Source organism: Pistacia vera, unplaced genomic scaffold (genome assembly GCF_008641045.1).
Source record: "Pistacia vera cultivar Batoury unplaced genomic scaffold, PisVer_v2 Contig549, whole genome shotgun sequence".
Taxonomy (NCBI): Eukaryota; Viridiplantae; Streptophyta; class Magnoliopsida; order Sapindales; family Anacardiaceae; genus Pistacia; species Pistacia vera.
The window spans coordinates 1,021,142-1,035,699 of NW_022196389.1; the positions used below are offsets into that span (position 1 = coordinate 1,021,142).

The window sequence follows — 14,558 nt, forward strand, 5'->3', positions numbered from 1 at the left end:
TATGGCCATTTTCAGCCAGAGATCTAGCCGAAAATAGCCAGATCGTGACAGATCTGGCCGAAACGACCAGATCGATAGATCTGGCTTCAAACAACCAGATTAGATCTGGTCGTTGTCTGGCCATATCTGTCACGATCGGGCCATTTCCGGCCAGATCTCTAGCCGAAAATGGCCATATGGCGCACAAAGGCCATTTCCTGTCTTCTGGGTGTCATTAGGTTGATGGCTGCCGGCGACCAACAGTGGCTGGGTTAGTGGGGGTGCATTGTTGATTTTCCAAACTTTTATTATGGGGTTGTTTTTGTCAAGTTTTTAAATGTAGGGGGGTTATAATAATCCAAATAATAGTCTAAATAATAATATAATAATATTTAATTAGAAGACAATTCAGTCATTTAAATAACATACCCACTAATTTATTCCCCCCAACTGAACATATTAATAAAACATACACATCAATTTATTCTAACTAATCAAACACATTTTCTTAAAGATTCTCAGCAATCTTCAAGGTAATCTAACTTTTCAGTAATCTAACATTCCCTAAACCAAACGCACCATAAATATAAATACAAAGCTAAGAAAGGTGGTAATGGTTCCTATAGTTAGATTTGTGAGTGAACTTTTTTTCTTTTTTTTTAAATCATCAGAGGTGTTCGGATCAGCTTGCATACATCTCAACAAATTTTTTGAGACCCTAAAATTATTAATCGGATAAAAGCCTTAATGGTCACTTCTATTATTGCTTGAGAGATTCAAATTGAGGAACTCATGGGACATATTTTTCTCTTTTGGTTGAGGGAACTTTTGTTGGTTTGTCTTTGGTACAAAAGTGGATGATAATGCCCTTGTCAATATCACTTATCTTCTATCAATCACTTAATCAACTCCAAGGTGGCAGCAAACTAGATACATATCATCCCAATTATTGATAATATTATAAAGACTTGTGTGGTTTATATTATATGGCACACCCTCTTAATATATAACAATTTTATAAGAATTTGACTATGTTTGCTATCTTGAAATGCACGATAATACATTTAAAATTATACCATATGTTTTTTTTTTTTTTTTTTTTTTTCTGGGATATTCTATTAATAATAATTTAAAAAAATAATAATAATAAAAAAGAGATTTAACTTATCCATCAAACGAAATAATTATAAGCCAATGAGTTAAGCAAGCTTATGCTTAATGAGCAATTAAGATTACATAAAACCAAAATTTTCCTAAATTAGAAGTCAATTTGAAAATGTCTCCATCCCTAATGATTTCCTAGTGTTAAAATTTATGAAACCGGACTGTTTGAATGGATCGAAAGCTAAGACGAAAAGAGAATTCTCCTCAAGATGAACTCTTTAATTTATAATTTCTTCTACTTTCAAGAGAAAAAAAATGAAAAATACTAATTCATTCACACAAAAAATGCTTCTTTTCCTTTGTTTTTAAGTCAACTCTTTCTCTCATTTCGATATGTATGAAATAAATAATTTTTATCTTATTTCAAAGTTTACTCTACCAAACCCTAATTTAACCCAAACCCATCAAATTCAAACCGAATGTGTTCGGACCAACTTATGCGTATCTCAATTAATTTTTCGAGACCTTGGAACTATCGACTAGGTAAGAACTTCAATGGATAGCCCTATTAACACTTGAAGAGGAACTTGAACTCAATACCTCTTGAGTAATACATCTAAGAACCCCTATCAATCCGTTCGACCACCTAGAAATAGTTCAAGCCTAAATCTGTTAAGCCCAAACTCCTGTTCCTATACTATTGTTTTTTTTTTTTTTTTTCTTTTAATAATCTTACTATTCTTCAAAGCAAAGTAACCTCCCAATAGAAATCCTGATTCCGAAGCTAGATTCTAGAGGTATTTAATTAAATTATAAAATTTAAGGAGTTTAAAAAAAGTTGAATAATATTGGGAGTAGTATTCCCAAAAATCAAAGTTTTTGGGTATTTTACTGTTTAACTTTTTTGGGAATACTAAAAGTAGTATTCTCAATTGGCAACCAAACGGAGCCCATCATTCTGGTGTAGAATTAATTAATTTACTCAGCCTGGCAAAGTTGAGCCGTAATTGGACTTCTGTTTAGGCTTTGGGCTGCATATATTGATGGGTTATAAAACTCAGACACAATCCAACGGTGTAACAACAACATCAACCACCAAAACCCATTACTGAATAATGCGAGTGCTGCAATGTCAGCTTCTGAAAGGTGACATGAATAGACCACACAAATTTCTATAATTGGATATGAAAGATTCCTTACGCTGTTGGCTCAGTTTTGTCCTAATGTAGAGAGTGCAATAATGCAGCCATCTTTTTCCTTGTACTAGTCATCTGATAGTGTTATCAAATTTCGTCACCAAGTTCTCAGAACTCAAAACTCTTGTGATTCTGCCAACATCATGGCTGAAGCTTCAATTCTCCCCGCTGAGGTTTTGCGATCTAAGCATGTCCAGGAAATGGTCTTGAAAGGCGAAGAACCACCGCCAAAATATGTTTGTAGAGATGGTGATGCAGTCATGATAATTTACATAAGCATTTCAAATGTTTTCTTTTAAAATACAACTCACCAACTGTACATAAAATTGCATGACAGTAATAAGTCACAAGAACCAATCAATTATGGAAACATCTTCTTGCAAGTGTAATACAAGAGTGACTGTAAAAAACCTTTAAGTGTTTTCTCATCCGATACCTTTAGAAGGTGAGCCACTTTGCAGAATCCTGCATGATATCTATACAGACATTCTTCATTTATTGTTGGTTTCATCCCACTCCTACAAGGTTTTGGCCTTGTAAGAGTCCATTGCCCATATGGCCAACGAATGCATGTAATTTAGCGCTCTAAAACAATCAATGGTGGTCCAAGCTTCAGGGGTTTAGAAAGAATAACTACGCAGAAAACAGCAATAAGTCAGTCAATTATCAGGAACAAATAGTTCTTGAGCAGATATTTTTCAGTGTAAATTATGCAGAATGTAAAGTTTCCAATTGTAGTCGGCAGAAATTTGTCCTAAAGGCAGTAACCTGATGATGCAGGATGTAAAGGAAGGATGCAAATGGGTATTTAGTCCTTATCTTCTACATTTTAGGATCGAGTATTTGAGTCCTTGGTATCCCTTTCTTGATTTCTCCTCTTAACCTATTAATTTCTCTCTATCACCCTATATAGAATCTTATATTATCTATCTATGATATTCTTCTCCCCGTCCATCACCTAATATTATCTACTAGACATTATAACTACTGGAGTTTTGTTCAACAATTCACAGCATCAAGAATCTACTAGAAAATGGTTAAACAGTACATCCACCAAAAAAAATAAATGAACTGACAAAACAGATGATGAAATGAAATCTATACAGATTTGAGATAGATTTAGATCTAAAAAACAAAAACACATACATTAGTTAACAGCCTATTAACTAAGCTATAAGATAACAGCTTTAAATAAACTTAGGGGTTCTTACACGAGTGCATTTTCAGACCATGCTGCTTCATAGATTTCAATGGCAATTTGAAATCCCATATCGACCAAATCCCCACGATCATCGTTAAAGCAACTGCAAATATAACACCAGACCATATTTTTCTTGACTGCAATGTTGTCATTTTAACTGTTCCAACAGGTAGATCCCATTGACCGGCCCCTATTGTGCATCCATATTCTTTAAGATATTCTAGGGAAAAAACTTCTCTAAATGCTCTTTTTGCTTTGTCTTCATCAACTATCGCTGAAGGAGCACATGCTCGTGCATAACTACATTAGAGACACACCTGGTAAGTTCTAGTCTTATCAGATCTGAACTAAAAAAGAATATATATTAAGAAACAGAAACATGTGAAACACTATAAATAAATCAAGATATATCAGGCCTGGATGATTGAGAATATCAATGAATGAAGTTAATCAGTTGCAACATACCATTGTCCAGTAAACTGATTAGCTTGAACAGATGAACTTGAGCAGCTACCATTATTGTCATAGTTGAAGTAAGAACCATTCCACAATTCCTCATATACAACTTTTGCTAACTGAAATTTACACCAAAAATAATCCTCAAACCCTTAAGATCTACTACATGTGCAAATCCAAACGCAACCTGCAATGCTGCCACCTCCAATATATGTACTTACAACAGAGACAGATCACGTATCGTATGTCTAATCAGGAAAGCTATCATTCTCAATAATCCCCATCACCATCCCTATCAAATTTGAACAGATAAAAGTGTTTACTGAACCTTCTGCTTACCGTAACCAATATAGAGCGTTTGGGCAGCTAGATGAACTTTTGCAGGATTCTACTCCGAAAAAAAGTTTAATACTCACTAAAGTTTTATCACGTAAACTTCAATTTCGCTTTTGGACCAGAAATTGAGGAAGCTCGTTCAAACATTCACTATAATTTTCGGCCTTCATTAGTAACTGCATGACTAAGGACATTGTACATTCAGTCGGCTTCACATTTCTCTCCACCATCTTATGAAGGATTTCAACAACTTTTGGTATCTCATTATTCTTGAGGAAACCAAACATAAGAGTAGTAAATGTGACTACATTTGGAGCACAACCTTTTTCCTCCATATATGACAACAACTCATGTGCCATTTCTAGTTGTCCATTTTTACACAGCCCATTGATCAAAATGTTATATGTTACAACATCTAGCACCAGGTTTCCATGAAGACAAAACTTCCTAAATAGGTCCTAAGCAATTTCGAATCTCCCTGTTTTACATAATCCGTCAATGAGGGAACTCAAACCTTCAATGCTAACTGCAAACTAATTAATTACTAGAGTATTAAACATTTCCAATGCTTCCAAAACACATCCATTCTTGCAAAGTCCATCAATGAAAATGTTATATGTGTAGGATTCAAGTAAAACATTGTTAAGTCGCATCTCACCAACTAAATTCTGTGCATCTTTCACCTTAGCTATAAGAAAAAACCCAGTTAACAAGGTGTTATATGTAATCACATCAGGCTTAATTCCTTCTGAAATCATCTCTCGATAAAGACTAAGAGCTTCATTGACTTCTTTATTCTTGCAATACCAATTGATTAAAGTAGTGTAGCAAACAACATCAGGCCTATACCCCTTTCTAGTTATAGAATCAAACAACTCCCTTGCATCACCAATTCTGTCTGCCAAGCAATAACCGTTTATCAAAATGGTGAAAGTATAAATGGTAGGAACCACACCTCTCTGAATCATATGTTCCAACAATAGTTGTCTAGCCTTCTCAACCAATCCAGCCTTACAAAGACCATCAGTTATAATACTATAAGTAACAACATCTGGCCCACAAATAACACCAGATTCTTTATTCCCATTAACCATCTCTTCAAGCAACTTAATGGCAACACTTATTTTCTCTGTTTTACACAATCCACCAATCAAAGTGTTGCAAGTGATCACATTAGCCCTACAACCAACAGCAACCATTTGCTTAAACAATTCCATTGATTCCATAATCTTTCTCTCTACACACAGACCTTTAATCAAACAATTAAAAGTCACGGCATTTGGGCTAAAACCCTTCTTCAAAATCCCCCCAAAAACCGCAAAACTATCCAAAACCCTTTCAATATTACACAAGCAATTCATCAAAACATTCAAAGATCTTAAATCAGGAGACAACCCAGTTGAATTCAACAGCTTATATAGCGAAATCACTTCATGATAATGCTTCTTCTTAGCTAGTGCACTAAACAAAGTAGTGAATGATGAAATTGGAGAAAGGGGTTTCATATTAATCATGTAATAAAAAAAGTACAATGCTTCATTCAGAGTAAAGCTACCTGATCGACAATTTTCTTCGAGGAATTTAGCAAGTGAGGATCGTTCAAGGGGTTTTTTGAAAGAATACGAAACTTCATTTTTGGAGCTTGAAGATGTGAGGTTGTGTAAGTGAGCTAACAAAAATAAAACATTAACTTTCGAAGATGGGTTTTGAGAGATTGAAGACGAACGAAATGGGGATCTGAATCTCAGAGCCATGCATGAATTGAAGAGTGTTTTTGTGGGTCGTTTTTTCCGAAGTAAGGTCATTGCAAAAGGCAAATGCATCAAAGAGAAATGTTTTGACAAATTTCACAAACAACCTTTAAGGTTTTCAAAATTACAAACATATGTCAAGTATTGATCTTTCCTACTCAAACCACCTTTATGATTTCGAAAATGGAAGGTTAAAAATGTAAATCCATATTCAGGTGTTTTTTGGTTTGAGGTGGTTTTCTATTAAATATACCAAAATCGATATTTCACATAATCGAATGTGATATATTAAAAATTCAAGGGATATTATTTTTTACTTTTTAAAAGTTACATGAATAATGTTTCGTTATCATGTTAATAAGATTATTATACTAATTATATTGCTGAAATATCTATATTACTAAAATAATAGTACGTATAGTTTAATATAATTATTAGTTTTGTATTATACAATAAAGTTATATTGAGAGCCTTGAAAGGTTTAATATAATAAAAATAATCAAATTTATAAAATAGTAAAAATCTCTACTGTTAAATTATAAAGGTTAAAATAATAGAATCAATGCAATTTCATAAATATTTATTAATTTTATAGATATATGTTCTAGCGGACTAATAGTTTATTAATAACGAGGGAAATTTTATTATTTCAAAAATCTTAAGTGAATTTCTATAATTATAGTGAAGCTCAAAGGAGTTGACTTGATGTCCTTAACACTTTATAATACTATTGTAATGTTCTACATTACCTTATCCACAACGTGCACTATACATTAACATATATGATCAGCACATATCAAGAGATTAGACAGTTGCACATACACGTATCTCAGTAAAGAGCTTCTGTTATGAATTTACTTCTTATAACATTGTAATCTCTATTTTGACCCCAATTGCTTGCAAAATTTGGAAACAATGCTATCCATCAAAACTAAATTCTAAAAACAGTTTCAAATCAGCACTTTGCTCATGGGGTTGCTTTCAGGTTCAAAATTCTTGACTTAATGAAGAAGTAAACTAGTTTTTCCTGGGTTATAAGGCTAAGTCTAATTACATATTATGCTTGTTCTATGATACATTTTTTTTTTTATGCATTTTCAGGCAGTATGTCATGGGATTTCTAGTACATTCCTAGATAAATTTCGCGAAGTTTCAAGGGAATACTTCGAACAGCCCATGGAAGAGAAGAAGAAGCAAGCGAAAGGAGTTGAAGATTTCGAAGGCTATGGAGCTGACCCTGTACCTGAAGAAGGCCAATTCTTGGATTGGTCTGATAGGCTCTTCCTCGAAGTATACCCAGAAGATCAAAGAAATCCTAAATTATGGCCGGAAAACCCAGAATCTTTCAGTTGCTTTCATGCTCCCCATGTCTGAGGTTGCTAAATACAAATATCAAGATGACATCAGAAAATTTCTGAAATTTTTGCTCATCCAAATTCTTGATTGTTTTGCTATTTTTGTCACGTATGAACCATTACAAATTACAAATGCGCAGAGGTATATTAGAAAAATACTCTATAAAGATGAAAAAGGTAACAGAGCTTACTTCCAAAGCCATGGCTAAGTCATTAAACATAGAAGAAAATTGCTTCTTGACACAGTTTGGCGAACGAGCACAGTACAAAGCAAGGTTTAACTACTACTCGCGTTGCCAAAGACCTGATCTTGTTCTAGGCTTAAAACCACATTCAGATGGATCTGGCTACACCATTATACCGATGGATGCAGAAGGTCTTCAAGTACTCAAAGATGAGCAGTGGTTTACAGTACCTAAAATCTCTGAAGCTCTCCTAGTCCTCATGGGCGATCAAATGGAGGTCTATATTTCTGTTAACTTGTTTCATAATCTAAAGTTGCAGTTTCATTTATTACCAAGCGAATGACTTGCAGATAATGACTAACGGGATATTCAAGAGCCCAGTGCATAGGGTGGTGACTAGCAAAGAAAAGGAGAGGATTTCCGTCGCTATTTTCTGTTCACCTGAAGTAAACAAAGATATTGGACCGGAAGATGGATTAATCAATGAAGAAACACCAAGATTATTCAAGAAGGTGAAAGGGTACGCTGATATACACTGGGGATACTACCAGAAAGGACAGAGAGCACTTCATGTTGCCAAAGTGTGATATTATACTGTACTGTTCTGTGTGTTTTGTGCAAATTGATAGCTGCATAGTGAAAGAAATAGAGCGTATTTGATATCAAAGAAAACAAACAATCACACACAAATAACCAACACTAAAGAGAACGAACACGCACGATTTATCCTGGTTTGCCCAAGACTGGACTACGTCTAACATGGTCAATATTTACAATGAATGTACCCTAAACCTCTCTTGTTACAATGAATGTATTTGCTAATAAATTGCTCTCACACACTCATACAAGAGAATAACGTCTTTATATACTAGGTTTATTAAGAGAAATCTAATACTACTAGGATTCCTATTCCTAAACCAAACCCTATATGAGTTTTATTCCTTAGAAAAATCCTATAGCAGCTATTCATGGTATAAACCCAAACCGCTTATGGGTCGGAGGCATTGCCCCCTACCCACTCACCAGGGAGCAGAGCCTGTAAAACCCCTCCCCAATTAGGTACCTTCTGAATATCCCTTAATGAGAATCCAGAGAATTCATGTCTAGGGAATGAGTTGTATTTAGAAAACATCTGCAAGGATAATAATAATGTCCAAAACATTACTATAAGATGTACTGCAGATCAAAATTTGTACCTTCAAAAATAAAAACTTGAATTCATTTGGGCATCAATCAATCAAAACATATTAATGTCATTTTCATTCAGATGGTAGAAGCTTTAAAAAAGTGTTTCAAAAACATTTGTCATTTACATTATTTACATCAAGATAAAACGTCAGGATGACAATAAATTATCTCCCCTCACGCATAGCCTTGCTGTCTCCAGCATCCTTCGCTTCAGGATTACCTATAAATTCAACCATGAAAGGGCGAGCGTTAATCGCTCAATAAGGAATGATCCATTTAATACCAAGTGTGTTATTTGACATTCATTCAAACACATTCATTCACATACCACGCCTCTTTTGCATCCAAGTATGGTTCCTTTTCTTTACTAACTCATATACTTTTCATCATCTTCCCCATTGTCATATAAAACATCAAGTATACACATACAAATGAGTATGTAAATATAATGCACAGACATCACATGTCATGACATAACATCTAAATATCATCTAACATGAGTACAAATCATCTCATGATGTAAATAACATCATAACTCATGTAATACAACTAAATGCATATGAATCATTTAACGTCTAGCCGATCAAACTTTTCTTAGCGTCTTAAGCACTTCATACTGTCTAGCCTCAAATTCATCTAGAGCTCATATCATCGGGAGGCATGCTTACGCGTTATTTAGCATCTAAAACATATATTCTTCTTTCCTTCAGCCAGAATATGAGGATATGCTTACGCATTAATTAGCATCTAAAGCATATATTCATCTTCCCTCTCATCTATCCTCAAATTCATCTAAAGCTCATATCATTGAGAGGCGTGCTTACGCGTTATTTAGCATCTAAAACATATATTCATCTTTCCTCAACCGGTATACGAGGATATGCTTATGCGTTTTCCATCCTATCTATATGCATCTCTAACATTTTATGGCATGTAAATACATATTGAAGTGAGCTTAATACTTTTGATTCATCTATGGATTATCAATCCATTTACATTACCTCTTGCTCACATTCATCACCTTGAAACATATATTACATTGCATCTTCATGCCATTTCATAACATTAATCATGCATTCGCATCCATGACCATGTATATCTTTCAAAGATTATCTAACTAATAGGTAAACATTAGTTCATGGTTTAATTACAACAATACATTAATAATCAATTCATAATCATAAGAATTGATCATGTTAAATCTTAAACTTTAATAACCAAAAGTTTATCCTGCAGGTCATTTTCCATCCATTTCTCAAATGAATTGGCTCTTGGCATAAACATAAAAGTTATAGGGCTATGTCTTATCTTTCTAATTCTTTAAGAATCATCTCATTTCGATTTTTATATGTCAAGTTATGGTTGAAAAACTAAAGCATGTTTAACATAACCCCTAAAATTGCCAAATCCGAATTTTTCATATTAAACCATGCCATTATCAACTTCTATTGACAATTAACAAATATGTCAACTTATGGATCAATTAAACCTCCTCTTAATAGTCTTTAACATCTTAAAGGAATGGTAAAACCTCATTCCCATGATTATCCATTATTATTATAACATTGTAAGTTAATGCAAACAACGCATCAATACTTCTAATAGCAACCATCCAATACCATGTGGCCTCCAATACTACAAGTTTTACCACAATCAACATCAATACTTCATTTTCTTCGATTAAACATAACAACTCATAAAACATATATGGCAATAACTTCATGTATAATGAATTCAAGGCAATAAATAACATTAATGAGTTCAACTATGTCACGCCCGAGGATCCACACAGGAATGTCTCTCGGTGCCCACACAGCTGGCCTGATGGTACTCACCATGCTTCCCAATTGACTATAGCCCCTTGGTCTTGGGTTCGAGTGGTGGGGGAGGCGAAAGAAATCCCTTAAGGGGGGGGGACAGTACTTTGTGAGTCACGTACCTGTGTGGGCACCGAGAGACATTCTTGTGTGGATCCTCGGGCGTGACAAACTACATGTGCCATCAACTAATTCTATGCCTTAAAGCCTTAATTTAAGGTTTCATTAAAATCTACAAACCCTAGCATAATTCTTAAAGTCATGGGACGTTCTTCCTTACACTTTAAAGAATTCCCCCACCAAATCCTTTGTCTTTATCTTCTTAACACCTTAATCCTACATATATAACTTTATACCTCAACATCTACCTCAAATCTTCAAATCACATCAAAACTAGGGTTTTTAATCCTTACCTTAAATCTTTCAATTTGAAGATCCAAAGCTCCTATCTTGTTCTTCTTGAAAAATTATGTAATACTCCTTTAAAACTTAAAGAGGGAAAGCTTGTTTCATGGAAGATTTGAGAGTCTACTCATCCTTAACTTTTGCAACGCTTATCCATAGGCAAAATGACTATTTTGCCCCTAATACCCTTTTATGGATATTGATTCATACCGTTCCAAATGAATTGATTATTTTGCACTTTGTTAGATTTTATGGTTTTTAACATAAAATTAACATCTAAACGACTATTTTGAGTTGGGAACATACTTTTGACATCTTGGGTATTACAGAGTCCCCGCTTGGCAGCGGGACTTGTATGCGTCTGCTTCGCCCCTTATTGTTGAAGTAGTAACCAACTCCAACACTTATCTTAGTGAAATCTCTCCTTTGCATCCTTTTTAAGGATGATCCTTCACTGGTATAATTATGTATTGCTCTAAAAATTAACATTCAAACTTTCTCTCAAAAGATCAAACTTTGTTATACGTTTTCTAAGTGCATTTAGTACACTGCAATAAATTATATGATTTTGTATTAACTATGAAGGCCAAATTAAAGGCACAGTCTTGTTCCTCGTCTCTACAACTTATTTTAACCAAAACGCCTATTTTTCGCTAATCTCAATTAGCTCATTGCCTAACCACAACTTCCAACAAATGATTAACAGTATCCTCGTTTTTCTTCCCGCACATCCTCCTCAGTAACCTCCATATTCATAACACTCATTTTTCAGCATGCAAGACAATTTGCACAAAGGTAGTGATTTCCTTGCCCCTTGTTCTACATCACTAACTTTACACCAAGGTCTTGAAATTGGAAATGCAATAAAACAATAATCTTATAGCAGCCATCTTATTCAAGTACCCCCCAATCGTCCTAATAGATTTGCCACTCAGCAAAAATGAACTGGGTTTCTCAGAGGATAGCAATGTAAAATTAGCCAGCCTATCAGTATTAGTTTTTTACTGATAGATGCTCCACTTTCCTCGAGCATGATACAAATAAAGGCTCCATAAACCTCAAATAAAGACCACTCCACACCACAGACATGTCCTCTATCCTAGGAAGTTCAACAATTGCTTAGATGACTTTCACAGCAAATTCATAAGAATTGTGTAAGTTAAATCCTAGAGGAAAAAAAATAAAATCCAAGAAAAGGATTTACCTTTCATTCTTTCAAGATGAAGTTTATCATTCTATGACAATACTTAACATACTTGCTTGAAAGTTTAGCTACAGGCCATTACGAGGAACATTCTCAAAAGACTTCCAGGATAGCTAAAGTGAGGGAAACTGATTTGAAGGTAAAATTACGGCAAGCAAAGCAATGAATTCTTGCCGATCTGAAAAGAAAGCATCAAATGACTTCTGATATTAGTATATGTAGAATAGGCAAACCAACAGGAAGATGATTCTAGTTCTTTTCCCTTTACATTAAATTCTATCAGCCAAGAAGACATTAACAATGAACGACTTTGACATATGTGATAGAGTAAAGAGATTAGGAATTCTACAATTCAAACACCTGGTTCTGATCTTCATTTCTTACCATTAAGAGAGAGACTAATAATATTGGACCGCCATCAATCAGGTCTCATTATATACAAAGTGGCATATTGATCAACTAAGTTGATGCAAGAGGAGAACAAAACTCCCACATAATGTTTATTTTAGCCTCTCTATTAGGATCCCACATTGAAAGGGAAAATTGTGGGCATGTAGGTTATAAAGGCTTGGGCACCCTCCCTTGGCAAGTCAGTTTTCCAATAAGAGTTCTATATAAGCCCATGAAAGACCCATGATCCAACTCAAATTGTTGAGTTATTGGAGTGGGTTCGTATCAATTGGTATAAGAGCATGATCTTGCGCACGCATGGTAGGCTGACCTTGAGCCCGGGCTACTACCCCAAGGAAAGGGGATCCGCGAAGTCATCCAAAGGGTAAAGAGGCCGACATGGAGCCCACGCAGTAGGGCTCAGTGGGCCCCCTAAGGGGTCAAGAAGAAGAGTTGCTGACAGGCTTCTAAGCAAAGTAAGACCCAAAGGGAGGGCAGTAAAGGCCGATGAGGGCAGGCACTCTTAGGAAAGAAGACCAACGAGGGCGTTGGGTCTCGAAGCGTAAGGGAATGTTAGGATCCCACATTGAAAGGGAAAAGGGTAGGCATGTGGGTTATAAAGGCTTGGGCACCCTCCCTTGGCAAGCCGGTTTTCCAATGAGAGTTCTATCCAAGCCCATAAAAGACCCATAGCCTAGCCCAAATTGTTGAGTTATTAGAGTGGGTTCCTATCACTTTCCATCCCCTATTTCCATTCTACCAAAGCTCATCTCCGAAACTGTTTAATGGAACACAACCTCTCCATCCTTTATTTCCATTCGATCAGCTCTTCTCCAAAATCAGGTACCCAAAAAGGAACCAAAAAAAAAAAAAAAAAACTACAAATTGAACGGCTAAGAGAAACCAAATTCAAAGGCACTAAATAAACCAAACGACAACTAATTGAAACCTAAAAGAAATCATGCAATTCAGAAAGCAAGTCATTGAAAATTTCCTCTTATGATGCATTATCCATACATTCTGGTCTGATCACTTATAATAACTAGCTAAGACAACTACACTACCTAACAAAATTAAAAGAAAAAAAAATAAAAAATCATATAAAATCAGTAGTTTGTAAAATTCTCCTTCCTGTTTAAGATCCTTCCAGTCTTTTACTCTTCTCATCAGAAGGTTCCACCACATCATCACCACCGCGAAGCTACTTCATTGTCGACAAAAATCCATCCTCTTCCTTACAATTCAGAAACAACTGCTTTCTATAAACCTGAAGCAGCCGCCCAAACAAATCCTTCTTAATAGACTCAAAGGCCATATCCAACCTCTCCAATTGCTCCAACAAATTCTGGTTATACATAAACAACCCATAATACAAATCAAGGACATCTCCTTTCGTATTCTTCACCAAATTCAACAATGCCTCATACACTTTTGTGTTAACTGGCGATGACTCAACTCCAAACCTCTCCAACACTCTCCCCATTGTATGTGTCACAAACTTTGACCCTGCAGCGTACTTATCATGTTCAATACAACTCATCTTCACCATTCTGCGACCTTCTTTAGCAAAAATGTCAAGAAACCTCTCGACTCGACTCAATCTTTCCTCGTCATCTCCAATTCTAACTTTGTCATACACAAAAGGAAGACCAACCCACGAATCTTTTCCACTCTCTGGACCAAACATCGGATGTGTACACAAGATGTCAAACTCTTCTAGCAAATACTTCAAGAAAAGATTCATAGTTAGATGTGCATCAAATACCAATATGGCAAATCATATCAATATTAGCATATACGACTTTTCCTGCGCAAGGTTTGCCTTTGTGACTTTGCCCACCCAAAAAGTTTCAAAACACCACTTTCCCGTCCAAAAATTATATTCAGTTTATTTTAATTCCTTAAAATTTAACAACACTTAAATTTCTGTCATTTTTTAAACCTCATAACAATTTACATTATTTCCATAACGTCCATAAGTTTAGCCTAAT

The 14,558-nt window shown here is 35.1% G+C and overlaps 2 protein-coding genes across 2 annotated transcripts; one reads left to right on the top strand and one right to left on the bottom strand.

Moving 5' to 3' along the window:
• The first annotated feature begins 2,292 nt into the window (after positions 1–2,292).
• LOC116107867 (codeine O-demethylase-like) lies at positions 2,293–8,242 on the top strand. Its single transcript, XM_031394146.1, has 4 exons — positions 2,293–2,566; positions 7,125–7,374; positions 7,521–7,840; positions 7,914–8,242. The coding sequence occupies exons 1-4, from the start codon at positions 2,423–2,425 to the stop codon at positions 8,148–8,150; spliced, it is 951 nt and encodes a 316-aa protein (XP_031250006.1). The 5' UTR covers positions 2,293–2,422; the 3' UTR covers positions 8,151–8,242.
• Positions 8,243–13,768: 5,526 nt separating this feature from the next.
• Positions 13,769–14,311, bottom strand: LOC116107869 (arogenate dehydrogenase 2, chloroplastic-like). The gene has a single exon (XM_031394147.1). The coding sequence runs from the start codon at positions 14,309–14,311 to the stop codon at positions 13,769–13,771; it is 543 nt and encodes a 180-aa protein (XP_031250007.1).
• Between the last annotated feature and the right edge of the window lie 247 nt (positions 14,312–14,558).

Bases quoted from the DNA above. Each gene is read 5' to 3' on its own strand.
- LOC116107869 (XM_031394147.1), bottom strand. From the start codon at position 14,311: ATGAATCTTTTCTTGAAGTATTTGCTAGAAGAGTTTGACATCTTGTGT.
- LOC116107867 (XM_031394146.1), top strand. From the start codon at position 2,423: ATGGCTGAAGCTTCAATTCTCCCCGCTGAGGTTTTGCGATCTAAGCAT. The intron at 2,567-7,124 runs GTTTTCTTTTAA...ATGCATTTTCAG, and splicing joins TTTACATAAGCATTTCAAAT to GCAGTATGTCATGGGATTTC. The intron at 7,375-7,520 runs GCTTTCATGCTC...AAATGCGCAGAG, and splicing joins AAACCCAGAATCTTTCAGTT to GTATATTAGAAAAATACTCT.